The 14387-nt window shown below is 51.3% G+C and overlaps 1 protein-coding gene across 5 annotated transcripts in view; it reads left to right on the top strand.

Annotated features, from left to right (window-relative positions):
- The first annotated feature begins 1594 nt into the window (after nt 1-1594).
- NLRC3 (NLR family CARD domain containing 3) overlaps nt 1595-14387 on the top strand; it is a 39344-nt gene continuing 26551 nt past the window's right edge. The window contains exons 1-4 of one of the 5 annotated variants that reach the window (XM_073015115.1): nt 1595-2216; nt 11668-11749; nt 13836-13897; nt 14156-14357. In XM_073015115.1, the coding sequence (XP_072871216.1) occupies nt 14180-14357 (178 nt within the window). In that variant the 5' untranslated portion in view covers nt 1595-2216; nt 11668-11749; nt 13836-13897; nt 14156-14179. Of the gene's footprint in view, nt 2217-11667; nt 11750-13835; nt 13898-14140; nt 14358-14387 lie in introns of all 5 variants that reach the window. The other 4 variants (XM_073015113.1, XM_073015114.1, XM_037989918.2 and 1 more) reach the window with 4 other exon arrangements.

The following is a 14387-nucleotide window of genomic DNA, read 5'->3' as shown; positions in this document are numbered from 1 at the left end:
CAGCTCTGGGTGGAGAGAAAGCCTCAGAGTGAGAACAGTTAGGGAGCCCCGAGCCCAGCATCTCCCTCCATCAGGAGCCAGGAGCATGGCCCATCTGATTCTCAGCAGAGCGGGCAGAGTGGGGAACAGGTCCAGCCCTGTGTGGACTGATGGACATTCCTGCGAGGGGGAGGAACAGGGGCTGGGCTGCTCCCCAAGATCCCATGGAGGAGGCTGTGTCCTCTCATGCTCCACATCCATCCCCCGTGAGCCACGAAGGGAGGCAGAGTGAGCCTTTGGCCCCTTTCATGTGACAGATACTCACCGGGCCCTGCGGTTTCCAACATCCTGTGGGCGGCCTGGTTTTAGGCGCCTTTGCTGCTCCTCACAGCCGAGGCTGCAGCTGCCGGGTCTGCACTCTGCCTGCCTGGAGCCTCAGGCAGCCTTCTCGAGGGGCCATGGTGTCCTGCCAGCACCCAGCACGTTCCTGTGTGCTCAGCATTGTTGGGAGGGAGAGAGAGGAAGGAGGGAAAAAAGGCAGGCAGGGGAATGTGCAGGAGCACTTCTGGTCTACTGCCTCAGTTCCCTCCCCCCATCACCCACACAGGCTCTGGGGAGTCAGCTAACCCTCCCACCTCCCCTGAGCCACAAGCTGCTCTATGAGTCCAGACCTACTGTTCTCCTGCTCTACAACCATCGCTGGCTCCCACTTGCTTGCTGAGGAAAATTCAGACCCCAAGACCCCTGTCCTTTGGCTCCCACCTTGTCACCTGCTTCCCTCAGTGGCCCCATGTTGCTTGCTCCCTGTCCCTGGTAGATGTCCCATACTTTTCCTTTATTGTAATTTTTCTCACGTGGCTTGCTCTGGGCCATGTCCTTTCCCCTCACGCCCTTCCCTGTCAGGGCAGGCCATCCACGCGCCGAGTGGGATCCCTTGCTGCGGACAGCGACATTCTGCTGTTTCCTCTTAGGGTACAGGTGACCGGCCTCTGGGGAGCCCTTTGGTCACAGGAAGATGTTATGGGGCACAGCTGAGTCAGAGGTGCCTACTGAATGACAGAGAGAAAAGAAGGCAAGAGGTGTTCAAAGGGGGAGCACAGTGGCTCACACCTGTAATCTCTGTGTTTTGGGAGGCCAACGCAGGAGGATCACTCGAGCCCCAGGAGGTGGAGGCTACAGTGAGCTGAGATCACATCACTGCACTCTAGTCTGGGTGACGGAGCAAGATCCTGTCTCAAAAAATAAATAGGCTGGGTGCAGTGGTTCACGCCTGTAATCTCAGCACTTTGGGAGGCCAAGGCGGGCGGATGACCTGAGGTCAGGCATTCAAGACCAGCCTGGCCAACATGGCGAAACCCCTCCTCTACTAAAATACAAAAATTAGCAGGGCATGGTGGTGCATGCCCGTAATCCCAGCCCGTAATCCCAGGAGGCTGAGGTAGGAGAATCTCTTGAATCCGGGAGAGGGAGGTTGCAGTGAGCTGAGATTGCATCACTGCACTCCAGCCTGGGCAACAGAGCAAGACTCTGTCTTAGATAGATACATAAATAAATAAATAAATAAATAAATAAATAAATAAATAGGGCAGGCCACAGGGTGCCCTGGAGGTGGGAGGGCGCAGTTCGGTCCTGGTGGGGTCACCCTCTAGTTGCGTGACCTCAGGCTGCTCACTTGATTTCCTGACCACCACCCGCCTGAAAACACGCATTTATCGATAGCAGGGCAGCTTCCTTTGTGGCGGGATGGAGGTGATGTGTCAACAATCTTGGCACCTGCGGCCACTTTATCCTGAGCATGCCACCTGCAGGGACACAGTCCCAGAGTCAAGACCCCCAGCATCGCCGCCACACTTGACTTACAGGAGGGCGGTGACCAAGCCTGGGAGCCCTGGCTCCTCGATGTGTCTGTGAGGCTGTTGGCTGTTGAAATCAGACAGGAAGGAAGGTTGAGGTGGAGCCCAGCACAGGAAGAGGTGAGGACCCGGAGCTGCAGGGACAGCCGGTGGGCTCGGCGGGGCTGCAGAAGGTCAGGGCTACACTACTCTCGGCCGCCGCATGGTTGGTCGGTTGGCGTGGGAAGCGCCCTGATCCCTGGTCCTGAGGACTCGGGCTGGCACAGGGATCCCCAGGGCATCTACCACCACCCAGCTGGAGCAGGGCTGAGCCCAGGAGCACGGAGATGGAGCCCCCAGGCCCCCCAGTCTTGGTGTCCCTGGAGCAGCATTGAGGCCCGAGAGGTAAGCTGGGTCCAGGTGACCTCAGTGCAGGGCAGGGGAGGGAGAAGGGATGCTAGCAGGAAGGATGGTGGCCTTAAGGCCTGAGCTACTCTGGGGAGGGGGACTCGGGAGACTCCACAAGACTCCAAGGTGTCTCCTGGGGCAGGACTGGCTCATGCTGTAGAAAAAACAGACGTGGCCGGGGACAGTGGCTCGCGCCTGTAATCCCAACACTTTGGAAGGCCAAGGCGGGCAGATCACTTGAGGTCAGGAGTTTGAGACCAGCCTGGCCAACGTGGTGAAACCCCATCTCTACTAACAATACAAAAAAAAAAAAAAAAAATTGGCCAGGCATGGTGGCAGACGCCTGTAATCCCACCTACTCAGGAGGCTGAGGCAGGAGAATCGCTTGAACCCAGGAGGCGGAGGTTGCAGTGAGCCGAGATCGAGTCACTGCACTTAATCCTGGGTGACAAAGCGAGACTCCGTCTCAAAAAAAAAAAAAAAAAAAAAAAAAAAGAGAGCCGGGCGCGGTGGCTCAAGCCTGTAATTCCAGCACTTTGGGAGGCCAAGACAGGCGGATCACGAGGTCAGGAGATCGACACCATCCTGGCTAACACAGTGAAACCCCGTCTCTACTAAAAAATACAAAAAACTAGCTGGGCGCGGTGGCGGGCGCCTGTAGTCCCAGCTACTCGGGAGGCTGAGGCAGGAGAATGGCGTAAACCCGGGAGGCGGAGCTTGCAGTGAGCCGAGATCTGGCCACTGCACTCCAGCCTGGACGACAGAGCGAGACTCCGCCTCAAAAAAAAAAAAAAAAAAAAAGAGAAAAAAACAGACATGTGCCTAAGGATAGCCCAGGACAGGTCCAGGGACAAAGCTCAGCTCCCCCAGGTGCCAGTGATGGCCCGGGAGGAGCAGGAAGCATCTTGAAGATGCTGGGGGCAGGCGGTGGTGATGCTGAGCCACGGCCCGGGGAATCATCAGACCTGGACACCCTTCCTGGCACTGGGATCCCTCATGGGAGGCTACTTACTTCTCTGGGCCTCAGCTCCCCACCTGTAGATGGAGGTGACAACACAGGAGGGGCAAGGTCATGAGCGGCAGGGAGGGTGCAGGCGCCGCCCCCAGGTGAGTGGGCAGCCCCAGGGCCTCTCCCGGCCACAGCCTTGGGTGAGACAAGGCTCAAGAGAGATGGCAACCGCGGAGGCCTTCTTGGAAGAACTGCCACTGCCCTGGGCCAGCCTAGGTGTTGGCTGCAGGGTCTTCCCCTATGGCCAGGCTCCAGGGGCCCTGGTGTCCTTTCTGGTCCCCTCCCTGGAGGTGTCCCCCAAGCCTGGGGCTCACTGTCGGCCATCACAGGCTGCAGGCTGCACGACGCCCCGCTCTGTTCCAGGGTGCTGGGGTCCCCAAGCCTGGGCCTCTCCACCCCTTGGACTCTAGGGGTCCGTGCAGTGAGCAGGGTGGGGCCCTGAGGTGCAGGTGCCTCTTCCTTCGGGAAGGCTTTGAGCTCAAGTGATGACGCTGGGACCACCTCGAGAGGACCGAGTCCTGAATTTCGAGGCCCTGGGAGGGGAGAGGGGCAGCGTGTGGGAAGAAAGGGCTGTCCAAGCAGCCGCAGCGGGAGATACCGGCAGCTCAGGCGGGCGGCCAGCACCGGGAGGTCCCACCTGGGCGCCAAGTGGCAGGAAAAGACCCAGCAGGTCCCCGTGAGGACTGAGGCACAGACCAGGTGGGCGGGTGATGGGCAGAGGCGGCGAGTCCGTCAGGGCTGAGGCTTCTAAGGAATGAGGCAGCAACCCATTCACAGAGCCTGAGGGACTGGGCCTGAGCCCACACGACACCAGGAAGGCCTCAGGTCCACCTCTGCCCACAGACAAAGCTCTAGGGGTGAACCCTGGTGCTACCTGGGAGGCTCCCGGGGAGGAGGCAGCAGTGGCACCTACTTGTCCCTCTGGCCTCACCCTGCTCACGGCAGCTCAGAGCAGCTGTGGATCGACCTCTGGTCTTCAGATCCCCCAAAGCAACCCGAGGCCCACCTGTCCTCAGTCTGTCTTTCAGCTGCACTCACAGGAGCTGCCTGACCATCCATAGTGGCGTCTGTGGCCTCGCGACCTCACTCTGCTGAGAGGTCTGTGGAAGGCTCCAGCCTGCCAGACGGATGTCAGGGCTGTGTGCAGGGCCTGGCAGTGGTGGCAGCCAGGTCACCAACCCCCATCAGCCTCTGGGGCTGGCCCTGGGAGGTTCTGGCAATGCAGGGGTTGGTTCACCCCTCCTCTGTCCTTCTTAGGGAAAGTGTCCGAGGGTGAAAGCCAGTTTCGTCTGAGTGGGGCCTGAGTAGGGGTGTCAGATCAGATACAGGACAATCGATCAAATCTGAATTTCAGATAGTCCATTTCTTTGGTATAAATATGTCTCCAGTATGACATGAGCTATGTTTATACTAAAAATTTCGTCGTCTATCTGAAATTTAAGTATCTGTGGGTATCTCATATTTTTATTTTATTATTTTTTGAGACAGCCTTGCTCTGTCACCCTGGCTGGAGTGCAGTGGTGCGATCTCAGCTCACTGCAGCCTCCGCCTCCTGAGTTCAGGCGATTTTCCTGCCTCAGCCTCCAGAGTAGCTGGGACTACAGGTGTCCACCACCACGCCCGGCTAATGTTTGTGTTTTTAGTAGAGATGGGGTTTCACCATGTTGGTCAGGCTGCTCTTGAACTCCTGACCTCAGGTGATCTGCCCACCTCAGCCTCCCAAAGTGCTGGGATTACAAAGCTGCACCCAGCTTTGTCTTGTATTTTAATTTGCTATATCTGGCAACCCTGGACCCAAGGTCGTGGGGCCACAAAGAGGGGTGTCTGGTCAGGAGGGAGTGCTGACCCCCAACACTGAGAGACTAATGAGGCCGCAGAGGCAGAGGTGCTCGCCAGCCCCGTATACCCCAGACCCGCCTTCCCAGGCACATGTGACTCCTGCCAGCACTGTCCCTCCCTCATTCCTCTCCCAGCCCCGCTCAGATCCCGTGGTTCTCAACTCTGGTTAGAATCACCTGAGGAGTTTAAACTAGATCCACATGGCCCACGCCAGACCAATCGAATCTCTGGGTGGTCAGGCGGAGCACTGGTTATTTAAAAACCATGCCCCACAAGGCCAGGTGCGGTGGTTCACACCTGTAATCCCAGCACTCTGGGAGGTCAGGGGTTCCAGACCAGCCTGGCCAACATAGTGAAATCCTGTCTCTGCAAAAATACAAATGGTATTGATGGTGGCTGCCTATGATCCCAGCTACTCAGGAGCCTGAGGTGGGAGAATTGCTTGAACCCAGGAGGCAGAGGTTGCAGTGAGCTGAGATGGTGCCACTACACTCCAGCCTGGGCCACAGAGTGAGACTCTGTCTCAAATAATAATAATAATAATACGTTAAAAATTAAAAATAAAAGATAAAATGGTTACCATGGGCCAAGCATGGTGGTCTTCACCTGTAATCCCAGCTACTCGGAAAGCTGAGGTGGGAGAATCGCTTGAGCCCAGGAGGTCAAGACTGCAGTGAGCCAAGATCGTACCACTGCACTCCAGCCTGGCTGACAAAGCAAGACCCTGTCTCTATTTTTTAAAGAAAATTATTTTTTAAATGGTTAAAATGGTAAATTTTGTGTTATGTGTATTTCAACAAAATTTTAAATCAATCAATAAGACTCCAGATGATGCCCCACCGGAGCTGAGAGGCCTTGAGCTGGGACTTCTTCCATGTGGTCCTCTCATCCTCCAGGCCACTCCTGCCCCCAGCAGCAGGGCTGGTCACCTGTTGGGTGCACCTGGACATCCAACAGGAGACTGTGTCCACCTGGGCCACACCCTAATGTCACACAATGGAGAGAAGGACAGAGGCTCCCGTGTGCTGGCCTCTGGCCTATCAGGCAGACAGCAGCACCACTTCGTTTGGGCTGACATACCTTTGAATGTTTAGACAGTTGCTAGTTTAACTTTTTTTTTTTTTTTTTGAGACAGGGTCTTGCTCTGTCACCCAGGCTGGAGTGGAGTGGTGAGATCTCAGCTCACTGCGGCCTCGACGGTGAGGGTTAAGCGATTCTCCCACCTCAGCTTCCTGAGTAGCTGGGATTACAGGCATGTGCCACTGTGCTCAGCTAATTTTTTTTTTTTTCTACTTTTTATAGAGACAGGGTTTTGCCCATGTTGCTCAGGCTGGTCGGTCTCAAACTCCTGGGCTCAAGCAATCCACCCACCTTGGCCTCCCAAAGTGCTGGGATTATAGGGGTAAGCCATGGCGCCCAGCCTCCATCCCTCCTTTCAATGTTTTTTGATTTCTCTCAGTAATGTTTTATAGTTTTCAGTATAGAGGTCTTGCAAATTTTTGCTATATTTATTTCTAGATATTTGATTTTTTTTTTTTTTTTTTTGGACATAAGAGTCTTGCTCTGTCGCCCAGGCTAGAGTACAGTGACACCATCTTGACTCACTATGAGCTCTGCCTCCTGGGTTCAAGTAATTCCCTGCCTCAGCCTCCTGAGTAGCTGGGATTACAGGTGCCCACCACCACGCCCAGCTAATTTTTGTATTTTTAGTAGAGATGGGGTTTCACTATGTTGGCCAGGATGGTCTCCATCTCTTGACCTCATGATCCACCCGCCTCGGCCTCCCAAAGTGCTGGGATTACAGGCGTAAGCCACTGTGCCTGGCCTTTATTTTTATTTTATTTTATTTTAAATTTATTTATTTATTTATTTATTATTATTTTTTGAGATGGAGTCTCACTCTGTCACCCAGGCTGGAGTGCAGTGGCGTGATCTCGGCTCACTGCAAGCCCCGCCTCCCGGGTTCACGCCATTCTCCTGCCTCAGCATCTCAAGTAACTGGGACTACAGGTGCCCGCAACCACGCCCGGCTAATTTTTTGTACTTTTACTAGAGACGGGGTTTCATCGTGTTAGCCAGGATGGTCTTGATCTCCTGACCTCATGATCTGCCCGCCTCAGCCTCCCAAAGTGCTGGGATTACAGGTGTGAGCCACTGCGCCCGGTCACATATTTCTTTAGGATAAATTCCCAAAAGTGGAATTTCTAGGACAAAAGATATTTCATGACAATAGATAATGGTAAATTATAATCCAGAATTGTTATACTAATTTATACTTCCACCCACTATGTATTAAGATTCCCACTACAGGCCTGGCACAGTGGCTCATGTCTGCAATTCCAGCACTTTGGGAGGCCAAGGTGGGAAGATTGCTTGACCCCAGAAGTTGCAGATCAGCTCAGGCAACATGGCAAGACTCTGTCTCTACAAAAAATATAAAAATTAGCTGGGTGTGGTAGCGTGCGCCTGTAGTCCCAGATACTTTGGAGGATCACTTGAGCCCAGGGAAGTTGAGGCTGCAGTGAACCCTCATCGTGCCACTGCACTCCAGCCTGGGTGACACAGTGTGACCCTGTCTCAAAAAAAAAAAAAAAAAAGATTCCCACTACCTCCACATTCTCACCAATGCAGTCTGTTATGTTCTTATAATATTCACCAATGAGACATATGAAAAATGATAGTTTGTTCTTTTGCTTTTTTCTTGATCCTTAGTGACATTGAGCATCTTTTCAATATCTTGGTCATTTATACTTCGATGAATTCTCTGTGTCCTTTTTTCTATTTCATTTGGGGTTCATAATTTTATTTGGTTACTTATTATTGATTTATCACCATTCTTTATATATTAAGGATGTTCATATTTTTTCATGTATGTTGCAAGTGTTGACTCCTGGCTTATGGTTTTTCTTTCAACTTTATGGCATCTATTATTACTTATAAATAGGTTAATTATTTAATATCAAACTAAATATTTAATATTTTAATTCAATTAAGGCAAATATACTAGTCTCCCTCATCATGAATTCTTTTTTTTTTTTTTAAGCCAGGGTCTTGCTCTGTCATCCAAGCTGGAATGCAGTGGCACGATCATAGCTCACTGCAGCCTCAGCCTCCTGGGCTCAAGGGGTTCTCCTACCTCAGCCTCCCCATAGCGAGGTCCACAGATGCCCACCACCAGGCCCAGCTATTTTTTTTTTGTAGAGATGGTATGTCACTATGTTGCCCAGACTAAGACTTCTGAGTTTTACATCTCACTGTAAAAAGCCTTTACCCAAATAATATTTTAAAATACTATCTCATATTTTTTAATTGTGCTTTTATGGTTTTGTGTTTACAACTTTAACTCCTTAGTTGACCTGAAAATAAATTTTGTGTTTAATGTGAAGTAGAGCTGGAAAATATTTTTCATAGGCTGGTCAATTGCCCCAATGCCATTTTCACTGATTTGAAATGCTATTTTTGTCATGTTACCAAACTCCTTAATATGTAGATAATATAAATATAAATCTATTTGTTCCTGGCCTCTATATCCTGTTCTATTAACTTACATATCTATTCTTGTGCTAGCCCGTGCGTTTTTTACATATATGGAATATATACATCTTCTATTTAATAATATAAATGGAAGATTGTATTCTAGAATGCAAAGTTGGTTCAATATCAGAAAATTGTTTCGTGTAGCTCATGGATTCCAGGAGAGATCTGATCTCCATTGCTCATGTCACTCCCCCCAATGGCTCCCTACCACACTTAAAACAAATCCAAACTCCTTACAACAGCGGTGACTGGCTTTCCCATCCCAGGGGGGTGGTGCCACTTGCTCACTTACTGTGCTCCAACAGCATTTCCTCTAAGCACCTGCTGTTTCCTTGGCCTGAAATGCCCCTCCCCTAGCTCTCTGCATGACTCTCTCTCTCCCTCTCTGCTCCTAGATAGCTTTTTCTCAGAGGCCTCTCACAGCAGTCTTCCCCAATTACCACCTCTGCTCCCCCTCCCCCTAGAATTCCAGGCCTCTTTGTCACTTACAGTTTATTCCACCCACAGCACTAACCACCAGCAGAAACTGCCTTGCTTATTGACTTGTTTTCCTTTCCATTGTCATTATTCCTTACCTGTCAAACCCCAGGTCAAGGACTTGATCTAACTTGGTCACCTTCACATCCCCAGGGCCTAGAACATACAACAGGCTCTCCATAAATATTTGCTGGTTGAATAAATGAAGAGAAATAAATCATATATCAATATATGCTAAAAAATAATTTGCTAATTTAACAGACATTCCTCATTTTAAAAAAATGTGGCCAGGCACGGCAGCTCATACCTGTAATCTTAGCATTTTGGGAGGCCGAGGTGGGTGGATCACTTGAGGTCAGGAGTTTGAGACTCTGTCTCAAAAAAAAAACAAAAAAACAAAACAAAGCATAAAACTACCTTAAGAGGCAGTAGATTATACAGCACAAGCACTGGTGTCAGTGAAGAATTGGTTTCTATCCCAACTCCCACCTCCCACAGGTGTGAGCGGTGGCTCACACCTATAATCGCAGCACTTTGGGAGGCCAAAACGGGATCACTTGAGGTCAGGACTTCGAGACCAGCCTGGTCAACATGGTGAAACCCCATCTTTACTAAAAATATAAAAATTAGCGAGGCATGGTGGCGCATGCCTGTAATCCCAGCTACTGGGGAGGCTGAGGCAGGAGAACCGCTTGAACACGGGAGTAGAGGCTATAGTGAGATCGTGCCACTGCACTCTAGCCTGGGTGACAGTGCGAGACTCCACCAAAAAAAAAAAAAAATATATATATATATAGTTTTCAGAAATGAAGAGATAAAAATTATTCTTGCTGAATAATTTTTTTTTTTTTTTTTTTTTTTTGAGATGGTGTCTCTCTCTGTCACCTGGCTGGAGTGCAGTGGTATATTCTCGCCTCACTGCGACCTCCTCCTCTCGGGTTCAAGTGATTCTCCAACCTCAGTGTCCCCAGTAGCTGGGATTACAGGCACACGCCACCACACCCAGCTAACTTTTGTATTTTTAGTAGTGATGGGGTTCCGCCATATTGGCCAGGCTGGTCTCAAACCCCTGACCTCAAGTGATCTGCCCGCCTTGGCCCCCCAAAGTGCTGGGATTATGCATGTGAGCCACCGTGCCCAGCCTTGCTGAAGTAATTTGAAAACCTGAAGAAAATTAACTGGAAAATGATGAGAATCAATGTGAGTATTTAATATGTTGATGAGACATGAGAAAAAATAAACAAAAGTCAATCATCTGTTATACCAACAATATTCATCATACAACAAAAACTATTTTTAAAAACACCTAGATGCAAATAAGAAACTGGCAAGATCGAGGTGAGAAAATATATAAAGTTTTACGGAAGGATCTAAAGGACCTCAGATTACCCACATGGACCCATGCACATGAGGCAATGTCAATTCAAATCCCATCTTTTTCTTTTCCTAAGACAGGGTTTCACTCTGTTGCCCAGGCTGGAGTGCAATGGTGCAATCTCTGCTTACTGCAGCCTCAACCTCCCAGGCTCAAGCAGTCCTCTCACCTCAGCCTACCTGTAGTCCCAGCTACTCGATCATTTTCCAGATAAAAAGCATCACCTGTGTTAAAATGCCAGGCTCGGCTGAGGTGGGTGGATCATGAGGTCAAGAGTTCGAGCCCAGCCTGGAGAGCACGGTGAAACCCTACCTCTACTAAAATTACAAAAATTAGCCAGGCGTGGTGGCGGGTGCCTGTAAGATCCCAGCTTCTCGGGAGGCTGAGGCAGGAGAATCGCTTGAACCTGGGAGGCAGAGGTTTCAGTGAGCTGAAATCACGCCATTGCACTCCAGCCTAGGTGACACAGCAAGACTCGTTTCAAAAAAAGAAAAAGCCAGGCTCCCCACTGCAAATCAGTGGAGGGAGCCTGCTGAATCCCAGGGCTGCAGACAGCAAGTTTTTTGTTTGTTAGTTGTGGGTTTTTTTTTTTTTTTTTGAGACGGAGTCTCGCTCTGTCGCCCAGGCTGGAATGCAGTGGCCGGATCTCAGCTCACTGCAACCTCCGCCTTCCAGGGTCAAGCAATTCTCCTGACTCAGCTCCCTGAGTGCCTGGGATTACAGACGCCCACCACCACACCCAGCTCATTTGTATTATTAGTAGAGATGGGGTTTCACCATGTTGGCCAGACTGGTCTTGAACTACTAACTTCAGGTGATCCGCCCGCCTCGGCCTCCCAAAGTGCTGGGATTACCAGTGTAAGCCACCGCGTCCAGCCTGACAGCAAACTCTTAAGCTAAACATTGAGAACCAGGGAAATGCCCTGTGGACAGGTGGGGTCCAACCTGCTTCTCTGTGCAGTGACAACACCTGGGGTTATTTCTGAATGCAGGGTTGCCATCAGCAGCAGTGGGCCATCACTGCTAGCCAGTCTGTAACATGACTCTGTAGGGTACTACAGTGGTGGGTCCATGTCATTATCATTATACATTTGTCCAGACCCACAGAATGTACAACTCCAAGAGTGAGCCCATGGCTGGGCACAGTGACTCACACCTCTAATCCCAACACTTTGGGAGGTCTGCTAGCCACATTGTGTTTTTTCTCCTAGAACCGTGGATGATGGAGGGCTGAGCCCCATCCATTGAGTTCCTGGGGCCGCGCTGGAGGGGCTGCTGTGGCCAGGGTGCCCGGTGAGGAGGGAAGCAGGGTGGGTGGGGGCAAGCTCGGAGCCTCAGTGTCCACCTTGACTGTGGGAGGGCCATGGGGGCAGGATGACAACCAGTCTTGGCAACAAGGAGGCAAATGGGAGTGGGGGGCCTCGGCTTTGCCTCTCTGCATTTCTGCGTCACTGTCCCCAGCAGCAGCAGGCCAACAGCGCTGCTGGGAGCCCAGGAGTTCCTGCACTCCCAGGAGACCCCGGGAACATAGTAAGAAAAACAGCTGCTCTGAGAACCAGCATTTTCTCTTTTTCAACTCCTCCTTCTTCTCTCTTTTATTTCCTTTTGTAATTAATAAGCTTTTCCTTGTAAAGCAATTTTAGGATTACGGAGTCTCGCCCTTTCCCCCCGACTGGAGTGCAGTGGTGCGATCTCAGCTCACTGCAGCCTCCACCTTCCAGGTTCAAGTGATTCTCCTACCTCAGCCTCCACACCCACCACCATGCCTGGCTCATTTATTATTTATTTATTTATTTATTTTTGAGACAGAGCTTCGTTCTTGTTGCCCAGGCTGGAGTGCAATGGCGTGATCTCAGCTCACTCCAACCTCCGCCTCCCAGGTTCAAGTGATTCTCCCGCCTCAGCCTCCTGAGTAGCTGGGATTACAGGCGCCCGCCACCACACCTGGCTAATTTTGTATATTTAATAGAGACAGGGTTTCTCCATGTTAGTCAGGCTGGTCTCAAACTCCTGACCTCAGGTGATCTGCCCGCCTCTTTCTCCCAAAATGCTGGGATTACAGGCGTGAGCCACCGTGCCCAGTTAATTTTTTGTATTTTTAGTAGAGACAGGGTTTCACCATGGCCGGGCTGGTCTCAAACTCCTGACTTCAAGTGACCTGCCCGCCTCGACCTCCCAAAGTGCTGGGCTTACAGACATGAGTCACTGCATCTGGTCAGGCTTATAGAAAAACTGATGGGAAAGTACAGAGACTTCCCATACGCCCCATGCCTGCTCCCACCCAGACTGCCACGATTACCGTCCCCTGCCACAGTGGTCCATTGATTACAATCAATAAACCTACACGGGCATGTTGCCATCCCCCAATGCCCATAGTTCATATTGTGGCTCACTCTTTTTTTTTTTTTTTTGCTTTAACTCAGCAAGAATAATTAAGAGTTTTTTTTTTTTTTTTTTTTTTTTTTTGAGACGGAGTCTCGCTCTGTCGCCCAGGCTGGAGTGCAGTGGCCGGATCTCAGCTCACTGCAAGCTCCGCCTCCCGGGTTCACGCCATTCTCCTGCCTCAGCCTCCCGAGTAGCTGGGACTACAGGCGCCCGCCACTGCGCCCGGCTAATTTTTTTCTATTTTTTAGTAGAGACGGGGTTTCACCATGGTCTCGATCTCCTGACCTTGTGATCCGCCCGCCTCGGCCTCCCAAAGTGCTGGGATTACAGGCGTGAGCCACTGTGCCCGGCCTATTTTGTTTTTCTTAGAGACGGGGTCTTGCTCTGTCACCCAGGCTGGAGTGCCATGGTGTGATCATGGCTCACTGCAGCTTCGACCTCTTGGGCTCAAGCGATCCTGCTGCCTTGGCCTCCCAAGTAGCTGGGATTACCGACACATACCCCCAACCTGGCTAATTTAAAAAAAATTTTAGAGATGGGTTCTATGTTGCCCAAGTTGGTCTCAAATTCCAGGTCTCAAGCGATCCACCACCTTGACCTCCCAAAGTGTTGGGATTAGAGGTGTGAGTCACTGTGCCCAGCCATGGGCTCACTCTTGGAGTTGTACATTCTGTGGGTCTGGACAAATGTATAATGATAATGACATGGACCCACCACTGTAGTACCCTACAGAGTCATGTTACTGCCCTAGGAATTGTCTATGCTCCACCGGTTCACCCCTCCTCCCAACCCCTGGCCCCTACTGGCCCTTTCTTTCACTGTTCCTGTCTCCATGGTTTTGCCTTTTCCAGAATGTCAGTCAGAATCACACAGTGTAGCATCCCTAGAGTGGCCTCCTTTTTTTTTCTTTTTCCCACATCTTCCAACAGGGTGTCTTCTTTCATTCCTCCTTCCTTCTGAGTGAACTTACTTGTAACCTCATCACCGTTTCCAGGTCACAAATGAAGACACCAAGGCACAGAGAGGAGACTCAGCCTGCCCACGATCACCTATCTGGTAAGTGGCAGGGCCAGGGTGCAAGTCCAGGGCCCCAGTTCTCATCCACTGGGCCCCTGCATTCGTGTGATCATTGTCACCATGCAGGAACAAATGGCCCTTCCAGTCCGTTCTTAGAAATCAGGTCAGTGGGCCACCCAAAGGCTGAGGAAAGAGGAAGAGGGGATCCCTGACCCCATTCCTGGGGGCTTGCTCACCTGTCCCAGGCTGCTGGATGGGGGTCATGGCAGGAAGCAGGTTTAGGCCCTCTCTTCACAGCTCCTGGAAGTAATCCCCAACTCCATGAGGAAGCAAGAGGTGCGGACCGGCAGGGAGGCCGGCCAGGGCCACGGCACAGGCTCCCCGGCCGAGCAGGTGAAAGCCCTCATGGATCTGCTGGCTGGGAAGGGCAGTCAAGGCTCCCAGGCGCCTCAGGCCCTGGACAGGACACCGGACTCCTCGCTGGGGCCCTGCAGCAGTGGTAGGACTGGCTTGGGAGGCAGACACGGGG

Source organism: Chlorocebus sabaeus, chromosome 5 (assembly GCF_047675955.1).
Source record: "Chlorocebus sabaeus isolate Y175 chromosome 5, mChlSab1.0.hap1, whole genome shotgun sequence".
Classification (NCBI taxonomy): Eukaryota; Metazoa; Chordata; class Mammalia; order Primates; family Cercopithecidae; genus Chlorocebus; species Chlorocebus sabaeus.
The sequence above is the reverse complement of the archived record's forward strand: the minus strand, read 5'-3'. Positions and strand labels throughout refer to the sequence as shown.